The 26,446-nt window shown below is 38.6% G+C and overlaps 1 protein-coding gene across 1 annotated transcript in view; it reads left to right on the top strand.

The window, feature by feature from the left end:
* Positions 1–18,130, top strand: part of LOC145977914 (neuroserpin-like) — a 36,202-nt gene extending 18,072 nt beyond the window's left edge. The window contains exons 5-7 of the mRNA XM_083110220.1: positions 7,758–7,943; positions 14,749–14,890; positions 16,759–18,130. Of these exons, the coding sequence (XP_082966346.1) occupies positions 7,758–7,943; positions 14,749–14,890; positions 16,759–16,907 (477 nt within the window). The 3' untranslated portion in view covers positions 16,908–18,130. The remainder of the gene's footprint in view (positions 1–7,757; positions 7,944–14,748; positions 14,891–16,758) is intronic.
* The last annotated feature ends 8,316 nt before the right edge of the window (positions 18,131–26,446 follow it).

The following is a 26,446-nucleotide window of genomic DNA, read 5'->3' as shown; positions in this document are numbered from 1 at the left end:
TTGTTCTCGTAGCATAATTCACCTTAATCCTATTTTGGTATTCCTTCTTTGTACAGTTCACTTTGAGCCTTTTATTTCAAATTCGATGAAGGACTTTCTTCAGTTATATTTACCCTATAATATTATACATGATGGAATATCGTATAACAAAGTGAACTTAAAACAAATTTGCTTCCTCTAAGATCCCAGGATATCTGCAGGAGCATATCCAAATGTTTATCACCAATATCTCGCTGCTGAAAGAAAACTGTGCAAAAGATATAAACGAGTTGTGTTGGGAATTTTAGAATTTCACATTTTAGTTTTTCTCTTACATTGACATTTGAATTTGAAAAGCCATAGCTGCAGTAAAAAAGACACTTGTTCGTGTAACGTTGCATTTATGATTTTAGGTCGTCTGCTAACCACTGGCCCTCTTCATGTTTCCACTCATTCTGACTAACTTGGGCTGAAACCAGGGCTCGAAATGGAATTTTTTACGAAACGGAATGCTTTAGCTTGGTTAAGTGGTGTATTTTTCTTTATTTCTCTCTGATTACAACAATGATGAGATTAACGACTAGTGCAATGACGCTCTCTATTACCGTTAATAATATTTAATAATAAAATATTTACATAAATATCAAATGATATAAAATACATTCGACACGAATCTTCTGGAATTTTCTTTCCTTCTTAGAATTTAGACAGACTGAATTCGTGAATGGTGTTATTCATAAATAAATGTATAGTTTACTATCTATCCTCGGCCATCTCATTCCTTGCAACGATGATTTCTAGCTCTTGTCTAGCCTTACGGTGGGCGAAATACATGCTGGCAAGCGAAGCGAGGAGCGGGGAATACGCAGCAGACCAATCAGAAAACTGCGGTAGTGCCGATAGTTACGACGTCGAGGAGAAGGTGCTGCGCGCACCTCGTTCTATAGGCTGCTATGTTTCTTATCGAGCTGGATTGTTCGCTTCCTCGCTCCCCACTTTCGTAATCAGGATTATTTTTCTGGAGGGGATGTAATTGTAAATGTGAATGGTACGTACATAGCTGCTTCCTAGGGGAGCTGTGTACACAATGACATATTTCGTAGTTTCAGAATTCTCCACTCTCAAAAATAGCAATCGAGGGTCATTATAAGGATGGTTTTCACCGACCTCTTCACAGTTTTTATTTAAAAACATTGATTTTATCAAAATTTCTGAGAGGGCTGCAGCCCCATCAGCCTACATTCTGCGTACGCCAGTGCCGTTCCTCACTTCGCTTGCCAGCATGTAGGGCGCGCTCCATAGGACTAAACAAGAGCTATAATCAGCTCTCAAAACCGAAATTTCTTACAATTCAATGTACGTAACCTCAATACTTTGTGATAATAATGCTTATTGAAATAATCAACTTGTGCACAATTCCATATTGTTATTTCGGATATGATCAAAGACTGGATTTATTCTTCAGAACATCAACAATAACTAGTGGATATGAGCTCAGTTTAAGAAAAATGAGTGACCATGAAGAGAAAACCGTCCTCCTCCGTGGCCGTGCTGTCTAAGGCACCTTGCTTTGGACGGCGGCTGCGGGAAGCCGTGGATTCGATCACGATTTCATTCTTCGGGAATTTTCGGTTTGTGTATAGGGCCGGTGAAAACCCACCATCGTGAGGAAATTGGGTAGCTTCGAATGAGTTCGACAAATCCTGTCGCGAAGACGTACTACAACGGATGGGGATACGTCGGGCAGACCCCCCGACTATTCCAATCCTGGTTGAAGATCTCCACGCTTAGAGGTGACGAAGCAAAGCGTGGGAGGGAGACCGGCAGTCGGTAGGTAAGCCAAGGAAGGCCCTTCATGGGCTGTTGCGCACAGGGTTATAAAGAGAAAACCAGATTTTGTGTAAAGGCTTTGTGCAGGATGACATCTTTGTTATAACAAAATAATGAACAAGACACAATAAAATAATAAGTGAAAAAAAGAGAACCACAAGGCACAAAGATGAAAGTAACGTAGGAGCTAAGTCCCCTCAACGAAACAACACATCCTCACTTAGAGAGGAAGCTTATATAAGTGCTACAATACAGTATGTGTACTATTAAAGAGTATTAACAACTTAGTCCGTACTGAAAAGCAAATTGTAGTGAAATACAGTGACGCAAGCACAGGGGGCTAAACCCCCAACATTGGACGGAAACAAATTCTAAGGCGGGCAAGGGGGAGCAAACATTGAAGTAAAGAAAAGCAAGTCTAGCAGAATCTAAGAGTAGCAGGACAAAATGATACTCAAGATCTAACTAGTTTTAATATATTCCTTGCTTTTTTCTTCCAGACGGCAAAGAGCTCCTGCAGGGTAAAAAAAAAAAGGTAAAGTGTTCCCCTGTGCTTAGCACCACGCCATGAAGGCGCATAGGGGGTGTGGGGGTAACGCCCCACACTTTCTTGATCCGGTCGTGAGTGGGGGTGATGTGATCAGCATCACGCCCCTGACCGCCTTTACCCCCCAGGGTTTCCCCCAGGTACCCATGTTATTCGACGCTGGGTGGGCGCCGGTTAGAAAAGTTCCCGGATTTGAACCCGGGACCTTTAGCATGGTAGTCAGACGCGTTACCGACTGAGCCACCGCGGCCACTGCAGGGAGGCAATTCAATTACCCTTATTATTACAAATGTTATGCAAATAAAAATACATTTCGTAAAATTGTCTTGCTCGGTTCACTCACCTTTCTTACAGTTTCATCAAATTCTGAGCCGTACCTTGGGGCGGCAGGATCCATACCTGGACACCGAACGATCTGAATGAAAAAAGTTGCAAAAGAGAGATACCATGGAGCCCGTGTGAAATTATTTGCGCCCCATTTAATTAATGTTGATTTCTGTTTGCAAAAATTGGATCTAAAAATTTTCTTCCTCGCTTCGCTTGCATTCTGTGTTTGTTATCTGTAATGCTTTGTAAATTATCAGGGAGAGAGAAGTAAGACCAAATATGTACTTCAGATTATAACACCATTAAGCCTTGTTTCCATGATTATGAAAAATTAAGTATGCTGACCAAGGCAGTAATTTATTTTATTAAAAACATAAACTAAACGTAACGTTTCAACGTTTAGTTTATGTTTTTAATAAAATAAATTACTGCCTTGGTCAGCATACTTAGTTTTTCATGTACTTCAGACTGTTACTGCTAAACAGTTTTGTTTTAATTGTATGAACAATTATTTTGAGGAAAGGAGCACACACATGTGAGAGACAATTTATGTCATTCTTGTTGTTGGTTTGATATGAGGTGGAAGGACTTGATTATGTAATGGATTTAAATAATACATATATATATATATATATATATATATATATGTATGTATGTATTAAAGATACATTGAATACGTGAACAATTTAGTGTTAACATGTTGCATATGATTTTTTTTTATTTGATGTCGCTCCATTCTGCATATGTGTAAAACGTACCTTCTACATGAAAGTTACAAATGCCATATGTACAAAAAGAATTACACTCGTAATTTTTGAAAATACGCTTTGTGTTCTTGTTTTCCATTATTAGCTAATGTGAAATTTAATGTGTTGAAATACCAGGATAAACATGCCAATAATATTGATGGAATTTTAATTTTATGTTATTATTATTATTTATTATTGGCATGTTTATCCCCTTTGTACTTTATCCCCCAGGCAAAAATTCGTGGTTGTGCCTCTGGTGTAATATGTAAGAAATTGAACGAATCGGAATGGTCCACTGTCATTTGTGATGAGACTGAACACATTCCCCCACTAATCACGAATGAACCTACAGTTTATGGTGGAATCTGAACCTGCCGCGTCAATGATCTGCAGAAACCTTAACATGTTGTATTTGATGTTACTAATGTTATAAGAAACATACGTATCATACAGCAAGCTATTATCAAATAGTTCTTTATTTAGTGAAAACTTGAATTTATCCACCATTTTTCAATATGGTGGACTTAGCGCTAAGGTGATCGCCGGGTACTTTTGATGTTATCATTAATGTTATAAAGAAGCTAGGTACTGAATTTCAGCTTGCTATGAATTATAGTTCTCTTATTTCCTGAAAATTTTCATTGTCCGCCATTTTCAATATGGCGGCCTTACCGTATGGGTTTTCGCCAGGGGCTTTAGGTATGTTGTTATGAATGTTATAAGGAAGCAACGCACCAAATTTAAGCTTGTTATGAATTAGTACCTATATTTTTCCTATTTTGACTGCACTACATTGTGCAGTTTACCTCCACCGGGTATCGAACCTTGGTCCCCTTCAATACAACCATGTCATCGGAGAGGTTCACTGCAACCTTTTTACTCGAGTCTGAAATCTCATCAAAATTTGTTTCGGAGGGGAAGGAGGAGGGATGAGAAATGCTTCCTAGAAATGCCTTTTAAAGTGATAGAACTTTGAATTGAAATAAAACACATAAAAAAATAAGTTTGAAGCCAATTGTGTTTTTATTTGAAAGATAACTTTCTGACATTTACTTTTTGAAAATAATTTCCGGCATATGTCCACCACGACTAGCTGTGATGGCCCGGATTCGATCAGTCCAATTTTGAACCGCTTTTTCAAGTAATTGGGGACGTATGTCGTTAATAACACGAGTTATGTTGGCTTCCAAAGCGTCAATTGTTGCTGGTTTATCAGAATAAACCAGAGACTTTACATATCCCCAAAGAAAATAATTCAGTGGCGTTAGGTCACATGATCTTGGAGGCCAATTCACTGACAGCATCGATATTTCCGAAGTGCTCTATACGTTTGGCGAGCAGAACATTGATTTTGGAAATATATTTCCACAATTTGTAAACGTTGTTGCGGCGTTAGTCTTTCCATGATAATTTGCCAATGCTCAATGATCTTAAATGACAAAACAACATGTCATCAAAACAAAACAAATGACAGCTATTCCTATCGAAAGTTCTATCACTCTTAAAAAACGCCCTTTAGTAGGCGATTGGGTGGCAAAACTTGGGAGTGAGGTTTTCTTTATCTTGGTAGACAAGGTTTAGCATTAGGATGCTATAGTGCAGGAGCAAAAACTGGTAAAAAGTCTCCTAATCCCCGCCACTGTCCCTGGGAGTAACTGAATTGATGGTTTCGGATTCAGATGACAACATGAGTTCCTTTTGCATATCACATCACCGTATTAGTTTTTATTAGCTGCTCTCTTGTGACGAGAAATGGACGGTTGAGTGGCTTTCGCTTCCTGTCACTCACCGATGGCGCAGTGGTAGCGTCGACGCCTTGTAATAAGGGGTGCTCGGTTTCATACTCAGTGGAGGCACATATAGTAGTTCGGATCCCACTTTAAACTGTAGATTCAGTCCCGATTAGCCTTACTGTGCATAAAATGGACTTAAAACACCAAATCAATCAATCAAAATCAATAAACCTTCTAGAGAATATCGTGGAACGTGCTACCTTTTAATCAGACGTTTCTTATTGATCCGTCCAGCACCTCCATACTGGTCTATATATCACCTCATCCTTTAAAATGCTTCTTTCTTTGATTACTCACACGTGCATTAATTTTAAGTATCTTTCTTGAGCCGCCATTTGCACAAAATATCTCTTGTCGACTCTGGCATAGTTCCAAACAATATTGTGGCACTACAGAAGTGAACACGAATCTATATAGTTGAATAACTTGAAACACGGAAAATAGATTAATATTTCTAACACAAAGAATGGCTTAAATTAATTTTCCACACAGTTTGCCTGCGCTCAAGATTTTTCTTTGTTTCCAATTTTGTTTTTTTCTGTGTTAGCTAACATTGCCATAGGTTGTATTTTAAGAGGTTCGTTTAAGTGTACTTGTGTTACGATAGACGATATTGGTTTGCCGTTTTATCGTCACTTTTACAGTTGATTAAGTTAAGATTTGGTTCAATAGGCCTAATACTAGTACACCAGGGGTCCCGGGTTCGAATCCTGGTATGGGCATGGATGTTTGTGAGTGTCCATTTATCAATTTCATCGCAAATTAGCCAAAAGTGACACAAGCAAATCAAGTAAGCATAATAAAGTTCAGCATTGATAAAAAGAAAATAATTTGCTTATGCTTGGTTAGGTTTAGCTTACACATGAAATTTTACAAGAAATTGTATATGACATAATTAATTTACTATTTTAATTGTATTATTATCTTTTGCAAATTATAATTTCCAGGGAACAGATCGTATCCATTTTTCCATTTTATCGAACTTACTACAGCGGATAATGTAACTTTATACCATTGTTCACGTTCATTACACTATATACTTTAAAACTAGTATTTCACACTGGCCAAACTTTGGAATAAGGAAGAAAAAAATGGTCGCATTGCTAATACAGTAAGAAGGTCATATATACCTTCAACTAACATGAAGGTCACTTGAAAAATTAAGAATCAATACATTTTAATGTTTGATGTTCCATTTTAGTTGGTTAATAAATATAAAGCGAGCCTCGGAAAATTGCAACACGCCATGGATCTATGGCCCCCACACATTCACGACCTGAGCTATTATGGAGGTGACGTGATCAACTCTATGCTCCATCCGCACAGTACCCAATTTACTGGAGACTGGGTGAACTACAGAGCCCTTGTCTGCAGGGACACTGCTCGAAAAATTTGCACCTGAAATCATCCACTCCTAGGATTGAACCGTGGTCTCGATTGATTGACTATTTTTACTTCTGCAAATTTTGGCTAATAGCGAATATGATGAAGAGTGATGATAATGATGAAATTGGTGAAGGAATAATCAGAAAGAACACCCAGCCAAGGCCGGGATACGAACGCGTACGTAACTTCAAAATGCCTCAATGCTTTAGGAATTTTCCAAGTTATTTCTATTTGTTTAATTTTGGTATACTGTAAGTCCTGATTCGGACGCCATTTCGGTATGTTTGACATAGCACGAGAGGAAGCCGACCGGACGAGCATCTGGTTTCGTGCCAGCGCTGTTTTACTAAGTAGCTCAGTTATCACTCTTACCTGTACTGTTCGGAGATATCCAACACGAATTGCGGCGACGTTACACTCCCGAGGTCTTCACATTGTATTAAAAAATAGCACAGCACAATAACGCAGCCTAGCAAAGTTAACCGCAAACTCACGTTACTTAATCTCTAAAGAAACTGAATTAGTAACATTTCATTTATTCCACGTGGACTTGACGAGTAATGTTAGTTCCTAAATTGGACGCTATTGGTTGGAAAGATTTGAGGGAAGGATTTACTGGGCTAAACGTTGACTTGACGTACGCTGTCAGAGGAAAACTGATCATTCGGAACTTTCTTTGAAGTAAAGTGAAATTGGAATCAGGACTTGAACTACATACTTCTACATTTCAGAATGCAGAAACACGTTAATTAGTTAATATCATTTACTTCTAGTTTGTTAAGTGTTAAGAAAGAGTTACCGAAAAAGAAAATTAAAACTTTAGCTTGAGTAGAATATACCCTGCCTGACACTCTTGCAAGTATCGTTCTGAAAATTTGGGACGAATTTCCTCGTTTTGCAACCACTACGTCAACATAATTTCAATATGGTGACCTTTGCTTCACTCTGCGTTTCAACTCTCTTCCCACATGTTGCCCTTGCACCACTCTGCGTTTCAACTCCCTTTCAACATGTTGCCCTTCCACCACTATGCATTGGAACTTCTTTTCCACATGTTCGGTTCAACGGGTACTAACGTTTTCATTTTCTTCTCGAGTACTTTTAATTTCCAAACATATTAAACATTATTCTTGTTTTTCTTTAAAGGGAAACAGAATTTCCATGATCATTCTTCTACCCCACAAGAAGAACGGCTTCGCAGCAATAGAGAATGCCTTAAATTTGGAGTTCATAATGGGGTTGAAGAAGAGATTGAGACCTAAAACTGTAGAGATTAAAATACCAAAGTTTACCATTGACCAAACAATAAAACTGCCATCAATTCTTTCAGAGGTGAGTATTGTGTTCAGTTTAAAATTATGTTTTGGTTTTAAAATCAGTTCCTGTTGTTGAAAGTAGTTTTGTTTTATATCAATCATTTTACCATTCACACCGCTTACGAAAAGTAATGAGTCAATAGTAAGAGAACATTAGAGATTTGGCCTGTCGCATTACACGGAATGAGAGAAATTAACATGAAAGTGGAAATAAATTATCAACATTGGATTTGTAGCATTCTATTGTCACGGATGGGGCATGCGGACTACATTTTTTACCTTAAAGTTACTACTCTCCTGATAGTTAAGCAACATTTTCCTTCAGTTTCTGTGCAACGAAACTATGAAACTTAACACTGTTGATTAAATATAACTACCTTACGATCCTTTCCCAGATTTGTAGCTATAATTGAAGAATTTTGTGTCACGGGTGGAACAGACGAAACAGCGCCTCTTCACTTAATTAGAAATATATATTTTAATTTCTGAAATTGTTAAATTATGAAAAATAATTTATTTAAGACAGAGAGAGAGAGAGAAAGAGAGAGAGAGAGAGAGAAGGTAATTGATATTTTAATATTCTATTGGAGTTGAGGGAGAAATGTAACAGTTAAAGGAGAAATTAATTGTTTTTTTCTGTTTCACGGGTTTGACACAATAGAAAACGCAACTAAATCATAAAGTTGAAATAAAGGAATACTATGTTAAAAAAAACTTCTACTTTCTAACTTAATTATGTATAATACTTGAATTTTTATCCAACAGACAATTTTAACCCTCTGACCTACAAGATATAATAATGTTACAGCATTGCATTTAATTTTGAGAATTGAGGTTGACATGGAATTCCTCATGCATATAAATCTTGTAGATTTATAAATGAATGTGTATTTTTGTTTTAAATACACTTTATGCTCAGAGAGGCTAATCGCGACCTTCAGTTTGAAGAGAAATATGAACCACTAAGTGCTGCAGTGAGTAACGAAACCGATAACTACTATTCATTACATGAAGGCAGCATTACCACTACGCCATCGGAGAGGCTTGCCTACGAATTGCAACATGTCTTGGGGGTATATGGAAGATGTGGATACAGAGAAAGACTCAATCACAATATCGGTCATTTGCGGAGGTCATGTGATGAGTGAAACAATCAGGCACACACATTATTCCAATAATGACCGGTCACCCATTGGGATGTGCTTATCTGAATTTAGTCTGTTGTCAGTACGGAGTACCTCTTCCATTCGCCGCTATCACAGTCTCTATCCTTCCATGAACTTTCCACCAGGTACCGTTAAATGTTGACTGGTGGTAGCTTCCATTCCTACTGAAAGATGGCGAACAGCTCGCCAATGATCTTTGGTTGGTTTGGACTTGATCTCAACCGCCATTTAAATCATTCAACAAATTTTCAAGGGGGTTCAGATCAGGTCTCGGAGGTGGCCAGTCCCTTCACTCCGCAACGTCGTCAAACCACTCGCTTATGGCACTTGCTCTATGGACGGCGGCGTTGTCGCGCTGAAAATGTAAAGGGCCTGTTGTGAACTCTTGCTACAAAGTGGGGAATACAGAGTTGTCTAATATTGAGCGATAAGTATGGGCATTCAGGAATCCACAGGCACCAAAACCAGGGTATGGATGTTCGTGAGTGTCCATTCATGAATTTCACGATATAATCACTCATCCCCATTGTTGTGCGATGGAAACACATATGTTAACAAGATTAACTACATTTATTACACAAACTCACAAACAGCGTAACACTTTACATTATAACGAAACTACGTTCACCATTCCAGGTCCTGTTTGCACAGACTCATGTCTAGCAACAGTAGATTGTTTCTTCTTCCTCTAGGAGGCAGCACTACATTCCTCCCAGAGTTACAAAAAAAAATTAACAAGGGTACCCGTATCTGTCAGGGGGTACCTTAATCCTGGTTGATCTTCTAGGCACATGACTAGTGGATCTTGGTCGTGGAGCAGCGTCAGCGTCTTGGGGTTGATGGTCATCAACGTCTGGTTGAGGTGGGGTAGTTTCGGAATCCGAATTTCGATCCTCCGCCGCGCCTTCTGCTCCGGGTGGACTATCATCATCCCAGGTTTCTGGATTGTTTTGTTGTCTGTGTGTCCTGTGACGAATCCAACGTGAATGTACCACTCTTTGAGATCCATCTGCAAAGCGTACTTTGTAAAGGTGAGTGCCACCCAACCTTTCTACAATATCTGCCTCGTTGAAGTTAGGTGACAAGTGCTTCGGTGATTGAACCCATACGGTTTCGGTAGGTGAAAATGTCCTGTATGGTTTGCTGTGGTTGCTCCTAGGTTTCAAGAAAGGAGGAGCTTCTGTCCTCTCGGCATCTCTATTATGATCACCACGTATACAGTTCCACCATGTTCTTGGACTGAAGGTGAGTACTGAGGCTGCAGGAAGACTACGTTCCTCTCCCAACCGGGAATTCCTCAAAAACAGCAGGTACTCTGCTAACTTTGCATCGAACTGTAAAGAAGTCAGATGTGGATGTTCATGCAACACCTTAAACATGCCAGCCTTCACCGTGCGTACGTACCTCTCTGCAAGCCCGTTGCTAGGACTGTGGTACGGCGGTATTATGATGTGTTCAATCCCGAACTGTTGGCAAAAGGAACGGAACTTTAGGCTGATAAATGCCGGACCATTATCAGAAACTATTGTTTGTGGAATTCCAAGAGTCGAGCATGACTGAAGAATCCAGCGTATGGTCTCCGGTGTATCTAAGGAAGATACTGGCCAGACATCTACCCAGCGACTATAAGCATCCACAAGTAATAGGAACTTTCTCCCAGCCAAGAAGAAATGGTCTACGTGGAGTCTTTGTCCTACAAATCTAGCTTCCGGCCACCTATTATCTGGACTTTTCTTGATCCTGGAACGTGTGGATTGGCATGTTTCACAGGTCTGGATACAATGTTGTATATCCCTTATCATCTTGGGCCAGCATGCTTGTGATCGTAAGGTCTCCACCATCGTCCTTTCCCCAGGGTGGTTCGAATGGAAGAGTTCCACAACCTTCGAGCGAAGCGACTGTGGGATGACTAACCTCCCCATCCACCACAGACATCCTGCCTCTAGCGAGAGAAGGTTTCGCCTTTCGTAGTAAGGGTAAATATTGGAATCCTTTATCCGTTGATTAAACCTTTTCGGCCAACCCCTTTTTACATATATTGCAACTTTGGTTATCACTGGATCAGTGTTGGTGTGATCAGCGATCATCTGTAGAGAAATTGGCGGTTTGGTGCCTGTCATGCTGTAACACAATGTAGCTTCCTCATCTACTGGGTCTTCTGTGGGACAAGGTAACCTGCTGAGCATGTCCGCCACAGGTACACGTGATGATGTTACTACGTCGTAGTTAAATCCGGATAGAAATAGAGACCAACGCAGTAGTCTGTTCGAAGCGTGCTTGGAGATTGACTTCCCTGGTGAAAATATGAACTTAATGGCACTAGCATCAGAGATTATTTCGAAATGAAGTCCTCTTAGGAATTTTTCAAATTTCCTCACGCCAATTACTACACTTAATGCTTCTCTTTCTACTTGTGCATATCTTTTCTCCACATCACTAAGTGTAGATGATGCACATGCCACCGTAGCGAGCTCACCTTCTACACGATGGCATAATCGGGCACCGCAACCGTATGGAGATCCATCGCATATCAGCACAATAGGTTTTTTTGGATCGAATGGTATTGTGGGTTGCACTTCTCGTAGTTCCTTTAGAATGTTCCTAAATTCTTTGGATGTTTCAGTAGTCCATTTCCACGAAACATCTTTCTTCAAGAGAGAAGTAAGATGTGGTATCTTAGAAGCGAGATTGTGTATAAATCTTCGATGGAAGTTTAACATGCCGATAAAGGACCTCAACTGTGAGATGTCCGACGGTTCTGGACAGTCCAATAATGCTTCTAAATTCTTACGGGAAGGACTAATGCCTTTAGAAGATATGCAGTATCCCAAGTATTCGACTTCCGGAGATAGAAAGGTACATTTGTTGAAGTTAGCCTTCACATTATGTTGCTAAAGTTTAGAGAGCACTAGAAGTGTCCTTTCATAGCATTGTGTCAATGTATTTCCACCTACGATAACGTCATCAAAGTAAAATGCGACGCCTGGTGTGTCTCCCAAGATTTTAGCCAGCGTCATTTGGAAAATATCGCCACTAACTGTGATCCCGAAGCACAACCGTTTTATCTTATAGAGTCCCACATGTGTGTTCACTACAGTTATAATTTGTGACTTTTCTGACAAGAGAAGTTGGCAATAAGCCATTTGAAGGTCCACTACGGAGAAATACTGGCAATTCTTCAGTTTAGCAAATATATCATCAGTTTTACTAATATTGAACTTCATATTTTCTGTCATCTTGTTGACAGTTGAAGAAAAATCGACACATAATCTCAAAGACCCATCTTTCTTGGTGACTGCCACAAGAGGAGATGCCCAATCAGAGTAGGTGATAGCCTCCCAGAGTCCTTGTTGTACTAGTTTCTTAATTTCGACTTCCACTTGTGCCCGCAAACCGTAAGGTGTATCATAGGCTTTCCGGAAAATCGGTACAGCATCTCTTCTCAAAGGTATATCAATTATATACGGTACAATTGGTTTCGATAGATCACCATCGAAGACCGAAGTAAATTCATGTTTTATTTTCATCCGTAAATGTTCTGGTTGGTCATTTCCCGTAGGGTCAACTAGCATAGAACTCGTCTGCTGTGAATGTAACAGTAAAATTCTCCAATCCGGCGTAACGACATCTAACCATGAACGACCTATGAGTGGATAGGTGAGAAAGTCCTTGCATAAAATAACGGGAAGTGAGTAAGTCGATCCGGAGTGTGTAAGTTCCAGTTCAGCCTGGCCTTTCACTGAAAGAGCATGTTTCCCTACGCCATATATTTTTATGGAGGAATGGTTAATATGTGTCGTTGGGAACCAATTCCTGAATGAATCTGCTTGGAATAGAGTCACGGCAGATCCTGTATCGAGCTCACATTGAATAAACTTGCCGTTAATAAGTAAATCCTTTAGCATTGGATTCTTTGATAAAGGGTAATTGGACGTAGGTGACCCGGTGATGTGTGAGTCACAACTGTATGAAACGTCACTAGGTAACCATGCTGTTTGCTCGCCAGGTGAAGTATGAGAAGTTGACATCTTCAAATTTTCGATTTCAGTTGTTTGTCCTACGTTAGTATTACTATCGGGCTTCTGTTTAAGCTTCTCTCTCTTCCTACACCGCTTTTGCCAGTGACCACGTTTCCTACAGAATGAACAAACAGAATCCTTGGCTGGACAGTTGTCTTTAAAATCATGTTTGTTCGTACAGTTAGGACAGCTGTAATCAGTATATTTCATTCCGTGAATCGTTCGATTAGGTGAACTATAAGTATGTTGTTTTGTATGTTTGTCCCCTTGCACTGTTCTTCTTGGAAATTGGGTTGAGGTGCGTGAAACTGCTGACTCTTGCTTTACACTTTCTGATCGTATTAACAATCGGGTTTCTTTGTCTAACATTTCATTTTGTAATGTCAGTTCCTGACATTGCTGAAAGGTTAATGACTGTACTGAAAGTCACTTTCTTCTAGTAACTTCAGATCGTATGCCCAATACTATTTGTTCAACTAAAGCTTCGTCCAGATAATTGCCGTAGTTACATTTTATGGCTTGTTGCTTCAGCCTTATGAAATAATCAGAAACGATTTCACCTTCCTCTTGCACACAACGTCGACACTTATATCGTTCAACAAACTTATTAGTTACAGGTTTGTAGTGTGACAAAAGACTATCCTTTAGACGAGAATACGACAGATTCTGTACAAGGTCTGGTGCGACTACATTTTTCAAGACTTTAAATGCCTTTGCACCTATGAAGGCGATGAGTATAGGAACTCTCTGATCATCGCTGAACTTTTTAATGATACACAACTGTTCGAAACGTAAGAGATAATCTTCAATGTCCTCTGAATCTTCGTGGAAAGCGTTAAATGTCAAGTTTGTGTACATATTTATGACTGTAAATCCAAACGTTTAACCTAACAACTATGAAAAGTGATTTTCACTTGTAATTATACTTGATCTGCATCGGATCACAATGTATATCTATGAACGTGACAAAGCCTTTGTACGTTTCATGATTATAACTTGTTTCCACGTTAGAAGGAATCTTGATATATATAGTATTTACACCACACTATTGTTTTTTTATAAAACAAACAATGTAGACGGTTAATCCTTACCGTGTTAAGTCAAATTGTGTCAAAGCAACACGTTTATGATTGCTACAACAACTTGTTGTACGAATGAGGACAGGCAGTCCGAACAGAATAAACTTTCGGAAATATAAGGTTCTTGCAAATCCTGCAATCCATGAAGAGTAAAGTTCTTTTATACCGACTGCGCCATAATGTTGTGCGATGGAAACACATATGTTAACAAGATTAACTACATTTATTACACAAACTCACAAACAGCGTAACACTTTACATTATAACGAAACTACGTTCACCATTCCAGGTCCTGTTTGCACAGACTCATGTCTAGCAACAGTAGCTTGTTTCTTCTTGCTCTAGGAGGCAGCACTACACCCATCTCCTAAAGTTAGCCAAGAGTGTCACAAAAAGTGAAGAAAAATAAAGCAAATCAATTAATCAATCACAAACTACATTTGACCTGCGTGGCAACAAAATTTTCCCAACACACATATCAAAAAAAGGACACACTTCTGATCTGCTTCATACCTACGTGCTAAACTATAATGGAACTTATTTTTTGCATGTTTCAGCTGGGAATAAAAGAGATATTTAGCGACCATGCGGAATTGAGTGGAATAAGCAAAGACAACCATATACATGTTGACAGTTTCATGCAAAAAGCTTACATAGAAGTTAATGAGAAAGGCAGTGAGGCGTCGGCTCTCGCAGTTGGTAAGATTGTCCTGTAATTTTTATCATTATGTACATCGTGTTTCAAAATGATTTGAACGATAAAAACATGTTCCATGAGCAATACAACATAATTTCCGATATGATAGATATGCTGTGAAATATATTCTAACACATCCTTAAGTGTTTAATTAATTTATTTTTTTAAAGGTCCCAGTAATTCTAAATTCTGCTGAAAGGTGCAAGGCTGACCAGTAGCAAAACGGCTGCTGCCAGTGGTGAGGAGAAAGCATTTTACATCATTCAATTTCGGTCGTGAGTGTGCAACGTCAGTTTCGTAGGCTATACGATTTCATAAAGATCCACCAACAAAGAATTCTATCGCACTAGCTGTGGTGCAAACCATTGAAGAGAACATGCTGAAACATGCTGAAAAATGTGTGGATGACTGTATCGACGTGTGCAGAGCAACAAAGGGTGCTCACGTTTAGCATTTGTGAGTTAACTTTCCGATAACCATTGGAACTTCAACTTGAACAGTTACATTACACATGTGTGAAATTTTATCTTACTTTGACAATTTAAGAATACAACTTATGAAATTGTTCAAATCATTTTGAAACGCAATGTATTTATTGTGTTTATGCTTGCCCACGATAAGTTTAAAAAAAGCTAATTGTTAATAGTGATTGTTGTTGAGGATATGGAGGTCATGTGCAACTGCATCATTACTTTTCATCTATAACCGAAACAAGTAATGCTAGTTGAAATCAGTTACTAATGTGTAAAATAGTTATTGTATTTGTAAAATTTTTCATGTGTTTCAATGGTCTCTGTGGGTATTTATCGAATTGATAAAAAGACTATAAATATTTAAGCAGTTTATGCAGTTCAGACTACGATTTACGGTTTTAATTATAACATGATCATAAAAAGTAGTTTTTTTTAAAAAAAACATTCGATGTGTATTGGCAACACTGGTCATGTCAGAGGGCAGTGTAAGCCCATAGTGTATGATAGCTCATTGGTGACGTATTGAAGACTCAATATACATGTGACTAAGGTAGGGTATGCCATTGGCTACGCTTCTGCGCTGGGTGAGCGAGGAGTTTGGCGTGGCAGATCCTTGCCGACTGGGGGAGACGAAGGACTAACTGGACACAGGCTGAGTATACTGTATTTCCGTGTATCACCCTTTTGGGCCTGCATGGCCTGGTGTAATTTGTCTAACGTTAATATAGTTATTTCGACTTCTTAAAAGTGATAATGAAGGAATTTGTTTTTTTAAGGGTAGATTGCTCCGGGTCATGTTGGCTGTGGGGGTTTTGGGCGGGGATGCAGTTAACTCATATAGCCGTTACATACTGACTTTTGACGATTTAATTGGACTGACTGTTACAAATTAATGAGGAGATTATATATGGCTATTTTTGTTGAGTAAACTAAAATGTTGTTCTTCGGTGTTTAGTTGGGATGTGAATTAACCATGTGATACATATATAAATTTGGAAAGTATATTTACTGATTTGATTTATTAATAAATATTAGGGTTGAATGAATATTAAGTTTACATTAAATAGTTTAAATACCTACTGAAAGATAATTAACTTCCACTGCGCAGATAATATAATCCTCGTCTCACTTCTTTATTATTTATAAAGGGGAAATAAGAGACGTACAGGATTATAAGAGCAGAGCGTGGTTTCGATCCACGGACCTCTGGGTTATGGGCCCAGAACCTGCAATTTGTAATATTTGTAATATTTTGTTCAGAGGCGACGAGTATTAATATTAATCTTAATATATCTAATTCAAAAGTTAAAAAATAATGTCATATACTTCTGTAATAATATGATGTAGTAGGTTTAAATATTATTTGTGAAATTTAATATATAATTCCCTCTTTTTAGCTTCAACACATGGAAGATCAATATTTGAAGCGAAACCAACATTCATAGCCGACCACCCATTCATATTTATAATTCAGCATAGAGTTACAGGAAGTGTGCTTTTTATGGGAGCCCTGAAGGAGCCAGATTCTCAAAGCCATCATCATTGATGATTGAGACAATATGCCACAGAAACTAACCAATGTAAATGTTAACTAGCTGTTAACTGATTTTGCCGTACAGTTAGTAGTGAAGCAACGTTAAATGTTTTAAAGTAAAATTTCATCAGCATATGCCTTTGCATTTGATTCACCTTAAAGTTGCAGTTAATGTTTTGTCTTACCCATAGAATTATTAAATAATTTGTAAAAATGGTACATTAAAGTGCATCCTCTTGCATGTAAATGTGCATTCATAGTTAAATGTACGAGGGATGATCGGGAAAAAAGAATACAAAGACTACAAATTCCAGTAGGTATTTATTAGTGGAATACAAACGTACTAACGTGAAAGGACTCTTCATACACTACTTCTCAACATAGTTCCTTCCCGGTTCAGCCATTTATCCTACCGCTTCATGAGGTTCTTGATGCCTTTGTCATACAACTCGGGATCCTGTTGTCGGAACCCAACCATTACGTCCTGCGTGGTGGGTTTTGGGTGGCATGTGTTCCATCATCCAGCATAATTCCCGGAGCTTGCTCCGAGCTATTATCATCTCTTCGCTCATTTGAAGAAGCATCACGGAGGACTCCAGTTTCTCTCGGATGATGATGATTTCAAGCACGAAGTAAGGGTTTGACTCCGAGAACAGGACCCCCTAGTTTTATGAGCCAGGCATCATGAACCTCGTTTTGCGCTGGGATAAAGCATGAACCGGCGAGGGACTATGTTGAGAAATAGTGTATGTAGTGTCCTTTCACATGAGTTCGTTTGTATTCGTCTAATAAATACCTACTGGAATTTGTAGGCTTTGTATTCGTTTTTTCCGATCATCCCTCGTAAATGTAACTATGAATGTACATTTACATGCAAAGGACCTAAATTCATAAAGCACGTTAATGCACCATTTTTACAAATTATTAATAATTCAATGGGCATGGAAGAGAAAACATTAACTGCAACTTTATGGCTGCAGCAACACAAGCCTTCCCTCTGTCCCTCTCCTGGACAAGATGAAACCAATCTTTTCCTTCTTACCTATTACCTTTTGGTCCATCTCAACGTCTCTCCATCTTCGTCTTGGCCTTCCTACAGGTCACTTAATAGCAGGTTTCCAAACAGGAATCCTGAAAACTCTCCTTTCCTCTCCAATTCGTGCCACATGGTCTTCCCACCTAAGTCTTCTTGATGTAATCATTCTAATAATATGTAGACATGAATACAAATTATGAACCTGATCATAGAGTTTCTTTTCTGGTAATGGCACAGAATATACACCCTTTTTTCTCTCTCTAATTGTATATCAATTCCCAGCAGCCTTTAATTACTACTAATTTGATTTAATGATTGTTACTTAAGTTCGTTTCTTACACTTTAGGCTAATCACGACGATGAGTATGAGTGATGGTATTTTTGAAATTGATGAAGGGACGCAAACAGAACAACCAGGTCAGAATTGGAACCTGAAGCTCCTGGGTTCGTAGTGAGCTCCACCACGGAGGTCGGCTAAGTTTTAGTGAAATGCAATTACTTTTTTGTTTTAAGAATGATTGAGAAAGGAGTAAGCTGGAGAATTAATTTTCTTGTTGAAATTGACACAAACACAGGAAATGTTTTACGAAAACTCCCTCCCGGTGATCTCTGGAGCCACGCCGCGTATAACGGTAGAGAAGAGAAGCAACGAGTGGACGGACCGATGCAGGAAAGGCTGGTAACTGAAGTCGCTCTTTTTCCTCCACGCAATCCCGTTCTCGCTTACGCGTTCCGCTGCCGGCAAATAGTGGTTCGGATCCCAATATAAACTGTAGGTCTAGTCCTAATTAGTCTTACTGTGCATAAACTGCATTTAAAACACCAACTTAATCAATCTATCTCTTACGCATTCATTGGTCGAGCTCTCTAGAGTCATTACTTGCGCACAGACTTGCTTTCGTTCACTCGCTCCAGAGATTTCAGGGACGAAGTATAGTTTAGCACCGCTGAGTGACGATGAGGGCGTGAGATCTGCCCTCAACTACCATGGCAGAAATTAGTAACACTAATACCAAGTTTAGGTCCTTTCGAACCCCGAATATTCTTTTGTGTAAAATAAACTTAATAATGGTATATTCTTCAAAATCTATTAACTTAGCTTCTACGGTGCAAGTGAACGGTGGAGCGGCGATGCTGTACGAACTACTGCTCAGGCGCATACTGCTCGATCGTCACGACACCTTTATGGCGTGTTGCTAAGGAACCTTTGTGAGTGTCGAAACATAAATTTTCGTATGCATAAATCTCCATGAAGTTTAAAATAAAATTCCCTTATATAATGACTTCCAATCGTACATTTTTCAATTTGCTTGCCTGATATTAAAAGTTATAAATTTTAGGTATTTTCATGTTATTTGTGCTCCAAAAATTGTAGAATGGACTAATATGAAGACTTCAAAATCAACCACTAAGCATATATTTGTGATTTTATCATGGAAGTCAACACATTTAGCAAATTTCTCACACATTACAATACCAAACAAATTATTTGCATAGTATCCCATTGCCGTCACATTATAAAATATTGCACACAAATAGTCATTTCATGTCTTCGAAATATATATTTTTTATTTCATAAAATTAAAAATGATGTTTTTGAGATTTTCAAAAGAAAACATTTTTTTAAGTTTCTTTTTAAATATTACAAAATTAAAATACCATAGTCATGTTTCATTTCAAATTAAAGCTCATTAAAAGCAGAAGAGAAGAGATTCACACCAATTTCGGCTCTCTAGGTTAAATAGATCTTTATCTACAGCTGTTTAAAGATTTCAAAATGTCGTCAAACTTTGAGACTGAAAAACTAAGAGGCGAATAAAATTGAATCTTGACACTTTTTGTCCCCTTGATAGGTATAGTAATGTATAAACAAAAAAATCTAAAAAATCTGAATCCTTAAGGTTCCAAATTAATTATTGCCGGTTGATTTGACATGGAATGAGCCGGATACTAAGGTAATTGTACAAAGGTGAACACATTTTCAATGTTCAGCTTTTCATTTCAGACGAACAAAAATGTGAAAACAATCACCAGTTCCTTAAAATATTTACATGACTTTCATTGGTCTACGCATTTACACCAAACCCGTGGGTAGCACTTGGAGCAAGATGTCTTCCCTTTTAGTCTTTGCTCCGTGGGCAGATGGAGCACCGATGTCATTCCTGGGTTCATGGACTCCACGTCTTCGGATAGTGGGCCCTCAGAAGCCATCTTTGTGATGACTTAATCTACAATCGATTCTTGGTTGTAGCAAACCATTACCAATTGTAAATACTGTAATTATTTACGAAAACAAAACTAAGGACATAAGTCACAGTAGGAGATAACTGGAACCTGTCATATTCAAGCAGAGAAAAAAAGGATACACAAGTATCACGATGGGGTATTTACCGACCCCAAACAACACAACGGGCTTTGCAACCTCGTAACTCACACCGAGAATAAACGAAAGATTGATTGATTTGGTGTTGTAAGTCCACTTTATGCACAGTAAGGCTAATCGGGACTGGGCTTACAGTTTACAGTGGAATCCGAACCACAACGTGCCTCCGCCGGGTATCGATCCCGGCACCCCTTGATTACAAGGCAACACATTACCATTCTGCCTTCGGGAGGCAATACACGAAAAATTAGTAAACTATATTAAGATGTTTGGCAACATATTTTGTCACTATCCTTGTGTGGCGTCCAAATGGGGAAGCTCAGTGCATAATGCGTTCGCTTATTGTCCCCTGTCCAACCGTACCTTCGACCAGGGTCAAGCCACTCGATAATTAATTATCTAATGCATACTAATCAGCTTCATCATTGATTGGCTCATCGACCTCAGTACCTGAACCTTAACTCTAGCATGAAAATGAAAATTGTTATTAACCGACCTGTTTAGCACAGCGCTCTGCAACGACAGGGATCCCAGGTTGAAACTCGGTTTGGTGGCATAGGTGTTCTTCATGTGTGGCGCTTCATTAATTTCATCACATGACTTATCCTCGGCGTGTGAATTGATCCCTCCCCCATAATAAACATTAATCTCGGCAAAGGAAAATTATTTTTATCCAAGCCAGGGATATTTTTATACCCCCTTAAAAGAAAACAAAAGGAAATTGAAAGCATACAGTATACCATTTCATAGCAATGTAACAAACACAATTAAAAAATCATTATGTGTCCATTAATGGTCCAGTCATAAAACATTTTCACATGGAACAGTATGCAGCCTTATATATTAAAAAATACACCATTCTAAAACTCATGAACCTAATCGACCCGAGACAACAGCAAGCTCTTTTCCATTCGAGCTTTCATGACATGGTCCTGACATTTTACATGCATTAAAGTGTGTAAGGTGCCGTGATCAACCACTCTTCCCTTCATTTCCTGGTTTCTCCAATTCCAAGGGGAGTCCTTTCAGGGCTGCCAATATTCCGATCAGCACATATCAACAGGTGAATGACTATGAAGAGCGACGCATAGCGTTATGCAGAATTGGGAAGGAAAAACATAACTGATGAGGGAAAACGCTCAAAATCAAAATAAAACAAATACCATCCTTTTGAAATCATCATTGCTTAGCTGCATGGCTGGGGAGAGACCTGCGCTCGATCGCCAGCTCTAAACTTCGAAGGAGACGAAGAAAGTGAGCGGAAACATCCATCGCGACACTTTAGGCTGCTCTCATACTGAACTAGGCTTCGTGGCGGTTCCTCTCTCGAACCTTTAGGCCACCCTCTGTCGTCAGCGTCCTCGAGCATAAATCGCCTTCGAAAAACTATACAATCGCAGCTATTACATTAAAAAAAAATCACGAAGACAAAGCGTCCATCCTCATCTTTACCTTCCTATTTCCTTCAATCACCTTTCAATATCCTATGTCATCTGTTTCTTCACCTCGGCTAAAACTCAGTGGGCTAATGGGATACTCTGACCCCTCTCAGGTACGGGTATAGTAGTACAAATACGTGGGATATAAAGCTTCGACTGTTATGTACTAAATCATTTTACAGGCTATGGGAAAAGGGAGATTTTATAAATGAATAACATCTGTTTCTGAAGAAAGGTCTGTGTTTTCAGTAGGCTTCTTTATGGGCAATTATTTTCCTGAAGATGGTTTATTTTCAAGATACTTTTATAAATTTACATCTTAGTTACAGATCTCCATAAATAAAGGACAGAACAGATTTCCTTCTTATAATTAAATCCACGCGACGTTTGCAGTTTATTTACATAATATGGATCAAGCTGTCATATCAGTTATATAAAGACGACCAGGCGCTTGCTTGGAACTTTATGAACACTCCTTGACATAATGAAGCATAACTTTGACATGACTGGCGAAGGTTTTAAGTATTGACTCCGATTTTAATATAAATTGGACATTATGGGCTGGCTTCAAGATATATATGTAGAAATACAAACTGCTGTAATTCGTAAAATATTAGAGACATCGACTTGATATCGGGTATGGCAACATGTTAGCATGTTCACAGGGCGAAACCTAACCATGCCAGATATCAATAATGAATAACCTGATCAATAAATAATAATCATGGAGACGAAATAATCTGAACTTATTCTTCCGTATGATGGCATGTTAGCATGCCCACAGGGCGAACCTACTCATACGGCAGAATAACTTTAAATCCTGTTGCTTTATGCAAAAATTGCAAATATATTACGTATATGTTTCGAAGAAATCAAACTGAATTATCACAAAGTTCAAAGAAATCGTAAATTAACTTATTCTCACGCATGGTGACATGTTAGCATGTCCACAGGGCGAACCTACCCATGCGTCAGAATAACAGTAAGTTCTGAGTCGAAATTTAACATTATTTTGTGAAGATTTTATTTAAAATTTCAGAAAACTTCAAAATAAAGTTGAAATGAACTTATTCTTTCGTATGGTGACATGTTAGCATGTCCACAGGGCGAACCTACCCATACGACAGAATAACTATGTCTCTAAGCTAATTTGCGAACGAAGACTGAGTTCTTGAACCCTCCCATAAAGGGAACTGAGTATTTTAGATGTTAATCCATCGGAGTCGGTGATGAAAATGCCCCCGAATTAGGTTCCGTAGCTGTATTTATACCCCCGCATGTCAAGCAGAGCGCCTCCCGTGACACAAAAGATAAACATAGCTACAGCTGTGATATGCAGAACTAATTTGTGTATAATGGCAATATTCTAAAGATTAAACAGTATGTTCCATAAGGTTCATTTTTCTATGTCTAAAACAACAATTATGATCCTTGAAGTTTCTATAATATTATCTACTACAAAGTTGTCACATTCTTAAAAACTTCTTTCCAATGTCCATAAGGCTTATATTACTAATAACTCCAACTGAATTTTAGCTCTTATGGCTTTCATAATACAAGTAGTTTGATTCTAAAACTGAGAACACATACTTTTGACTAATTGTCAACAATGAAAGCTTTTGCTTTCAAGAAGCTTGCAAATAACAAATTCTAAACTTCTCGAATGATAGAATTAGGTTATTAGTTCAAATGTTAAATAACTCATCTTTCATAACGTTTTTTAACAGTGAATATATAAAAAGTAAAATAATTAAGAATAATATTAAATATGACCGAATCCTTGATATGGTTCGGGAGGATCATATCAATATCCCCCCTGGTCAAAAAATAATTTCTTCGGCGTAGTTAACGAAGAAGGAGAAATTATTTCAGCTCACAAATCTATATATGAACAGTTTTCACATAACATTTAGATAATGACTTTTTCAAATTTCAAACTATAAGTACTTATATACATATATAATGAGAGATGCACTTGTATAGACGTCAGATATTTACAATACGCTCAACTTAACCTACACAAAGACTAACACACATATAGACCAGTACGCACATAGATTAATATACACTTAGATTAAGATACACATAGACTAATCATAGACAAAGATACAGATCTGTATTCACTCATACACGCACACCCATTTACTTACACCTATTTATTTACATCTATTCACAAGCGTATATACATATTTACATAAGTGCCTGCTGTTTATGCCCCACAGTTAGTGCTTTCAAATGTTTTTGCGTCTGAGGCTTGCGAATCCATTTCTTACATTGACATAGCGTAGAATTCGCCTCTTAGCAGCGGACTTACTATAAACGGTGCAAAATTTCTGCATGACTTCGTGCACTAAGTCATCGAATTTTAACTGCCTTTCCCCCAATATGCTATCAATAACACACTTAAAGTTACGACCACCAATCTGAATCGTTTCACTTGCACCATTGTCGCATCCGAGCGGCACTTCATCTTCTTCTTCTAGAAACTTGTCCTCTATAGTATCATTCGTCAAAGTACTTAATATCTGGTCAAATTCTATGTCCAGATTAGGCGATAAACACAAACTGACCATATCGTCACTATCCACAGGGTACACATTTCCTCCAGTTGCAACGTCAAAGGTGGTCATTTCCTCGGATGTTATTCTTGGAGCATTAGTCCAAGCACTTGGATCCTCTGTAGCTATAGCAACGTCTCGAAATTGGGATTCAGGATGTCCTTCCAGTTCCAATGGATCGACTCCAGCCTCCTTCATTTCCGGGTTTCTAGTCTGGGTTGACCTTTCCACGCACTCTCTGGATCTTCGCATATCCTTGGCTGCGCTCAGCTGATCTTGCATCCAGGATTTAAGGTTGTCAAACTGGGAAGTTAGCTGTTGTGACAAAGTCTCGGTGGCACGAGAAATTTCGTGGCTGACGTGACCTTTTAGTCTATCTTCCATCTTGTAGATTTGCTCCTCAACCACAGTTGACATGGATGTTTCCAATCGAATCTCTCGATATAGCTCCCTTTCAGCTTGCTCGAATTGTTGATGCCAGTCTCTATACTTCTGGGAGTTGATGTTATCTAATTCTCGCTTCATTTTCAATGCCTGTCTCTCGCTATGTTCTTTATACTTCTGGTCAATAATAGCCGACTTTAAATTCAAAGGGTCGGTGTTATACACTTGTGCAGCATGATAAACACGGGAACTGCCTAGATCCATATCGTTTAGACGAGCACTTAATAAGAGTTAAAGAAGATCGTGACCAACTTGTCCAACTTTCTGAGAAAGAATGACAACAATGGGATGCGTCGCGGCTTAGTAAAGTAGAAGCTCAATAACTTTATTTTTATCAAATATACTTTGAATCCGACCTTCCTCTTTTTCGTTCCATATGCTTACTAATAAACCAAATTTGCCCTTATACCTATTTTACAAATGATCCTTCTCCCAGGCCTTGCGCTGAAGTTTAATACATTGTTGTTTAGCATCTTTATAAATAAAGTAGAAGCTCTGGAATTTCGTGATCTTGGACACAAATGTAGTTCTTTCTATATCAATGTCACGACAACAATAGGGAACATTAAGTCTTGAACTCGAAGTAAGATTTTTATTTGCGCTACGCAAATGCTTCATTTCCATTTCGAAACGAAACAGCTCTGTGCTTTTCTACTACTATGAAAGTTCAATGGTCTTGCACAATGAATCTCAACTTTAAACAATTTTCTTGCCCTTGTACACTTCACAATCGAGCCAACACGTTTAGGATACCACTTTTGATATCGAGCCCCACGTTGTGGATGCCATTTGTAAGGTGCCGACGAGCCGTTGCCGTCGTCGTGATCACCCACATATCAACTCTGCCTCCAATTCTAGGGGGGTTCTTTCTCTCAGGGCTGCCAATATTCCGATCAGCACATATCAACAGGTGAATGACTATGAAGAGCGACGCATAGCGTTATGCAGAATTGGGAAGGAAAAACATAACTGATGAGGGAAAACGCTCAAAATCAAAATAAAACAAATACCATCCTTTTGAAATCATCATTGCTTAGCTGCATGGCTGGGGAGAGACCTGCGCTCGATCGCCAGCTCTAAACTTCGAAGGAGACGAAGAAAGTGAGCGGAAACATCCATCGCGACACTTTAGGCTGCTCTCATACTGAACTAGGCTTCGTGGCGGTTCCTCTCTCGAACCTTTAGGCCACCCTCTGTCGTCAGCGTCCTCGAGCATAAATCGCCTTCGAAAAACTATACAATCGCAGCTATTACATTAAAAAAAAATCACGAAGACAAAGCGTCCATCCTCATCTTTACCTTCCTATTTCCTTCAATCACCTTTCAATATCCTATGTCATCTGTTTCTTCACCTCGGCTAAAACTCAGTGGGCTAATGGGATACTCTGACCCCTCTCAGGTACGGGTATAGTAGTACAAATACGTGGGATATAAAGCTTCGACTGTTATGTACTAAATCATTTTACAGGCTATGGGAAAAGGGAGATTTTATAAATGAATAACATCTGTTTCTGAAGAAAGGTCTGTGTCTTCAGTAGGCTACTTTATGGGCAATTATTTTCCTGAAGATGGTTTATTTTCAAGATACTTTTATAAATTTACATCTTAGTTACAGATCTCCATAAATAAAGGACAGAACAGATTTCCTTCTTATAATTAAATCCACGCGACGTTTGCAGTTTATTTACATA

Source organism: Lepisma saccharinum, chromosome 24, assembly GCF_977018435.1.
Source record: "Lepisma saccharinum chromosome 24, izLepSacc3.1, whole genome shotgun sequence".
In the NCBI taxonomy this organism is placed as follows: Eukaryota; Metazoa; Arthropoda; class Insecta; order Zygentoma; family Lepismatidae; genus Lepisma; species Lepisma saccharinum.
Note: the sequence above shows the minus strand (reverse complement) of the source record. Positions and strands in the feature narration are given on the sequence as shown.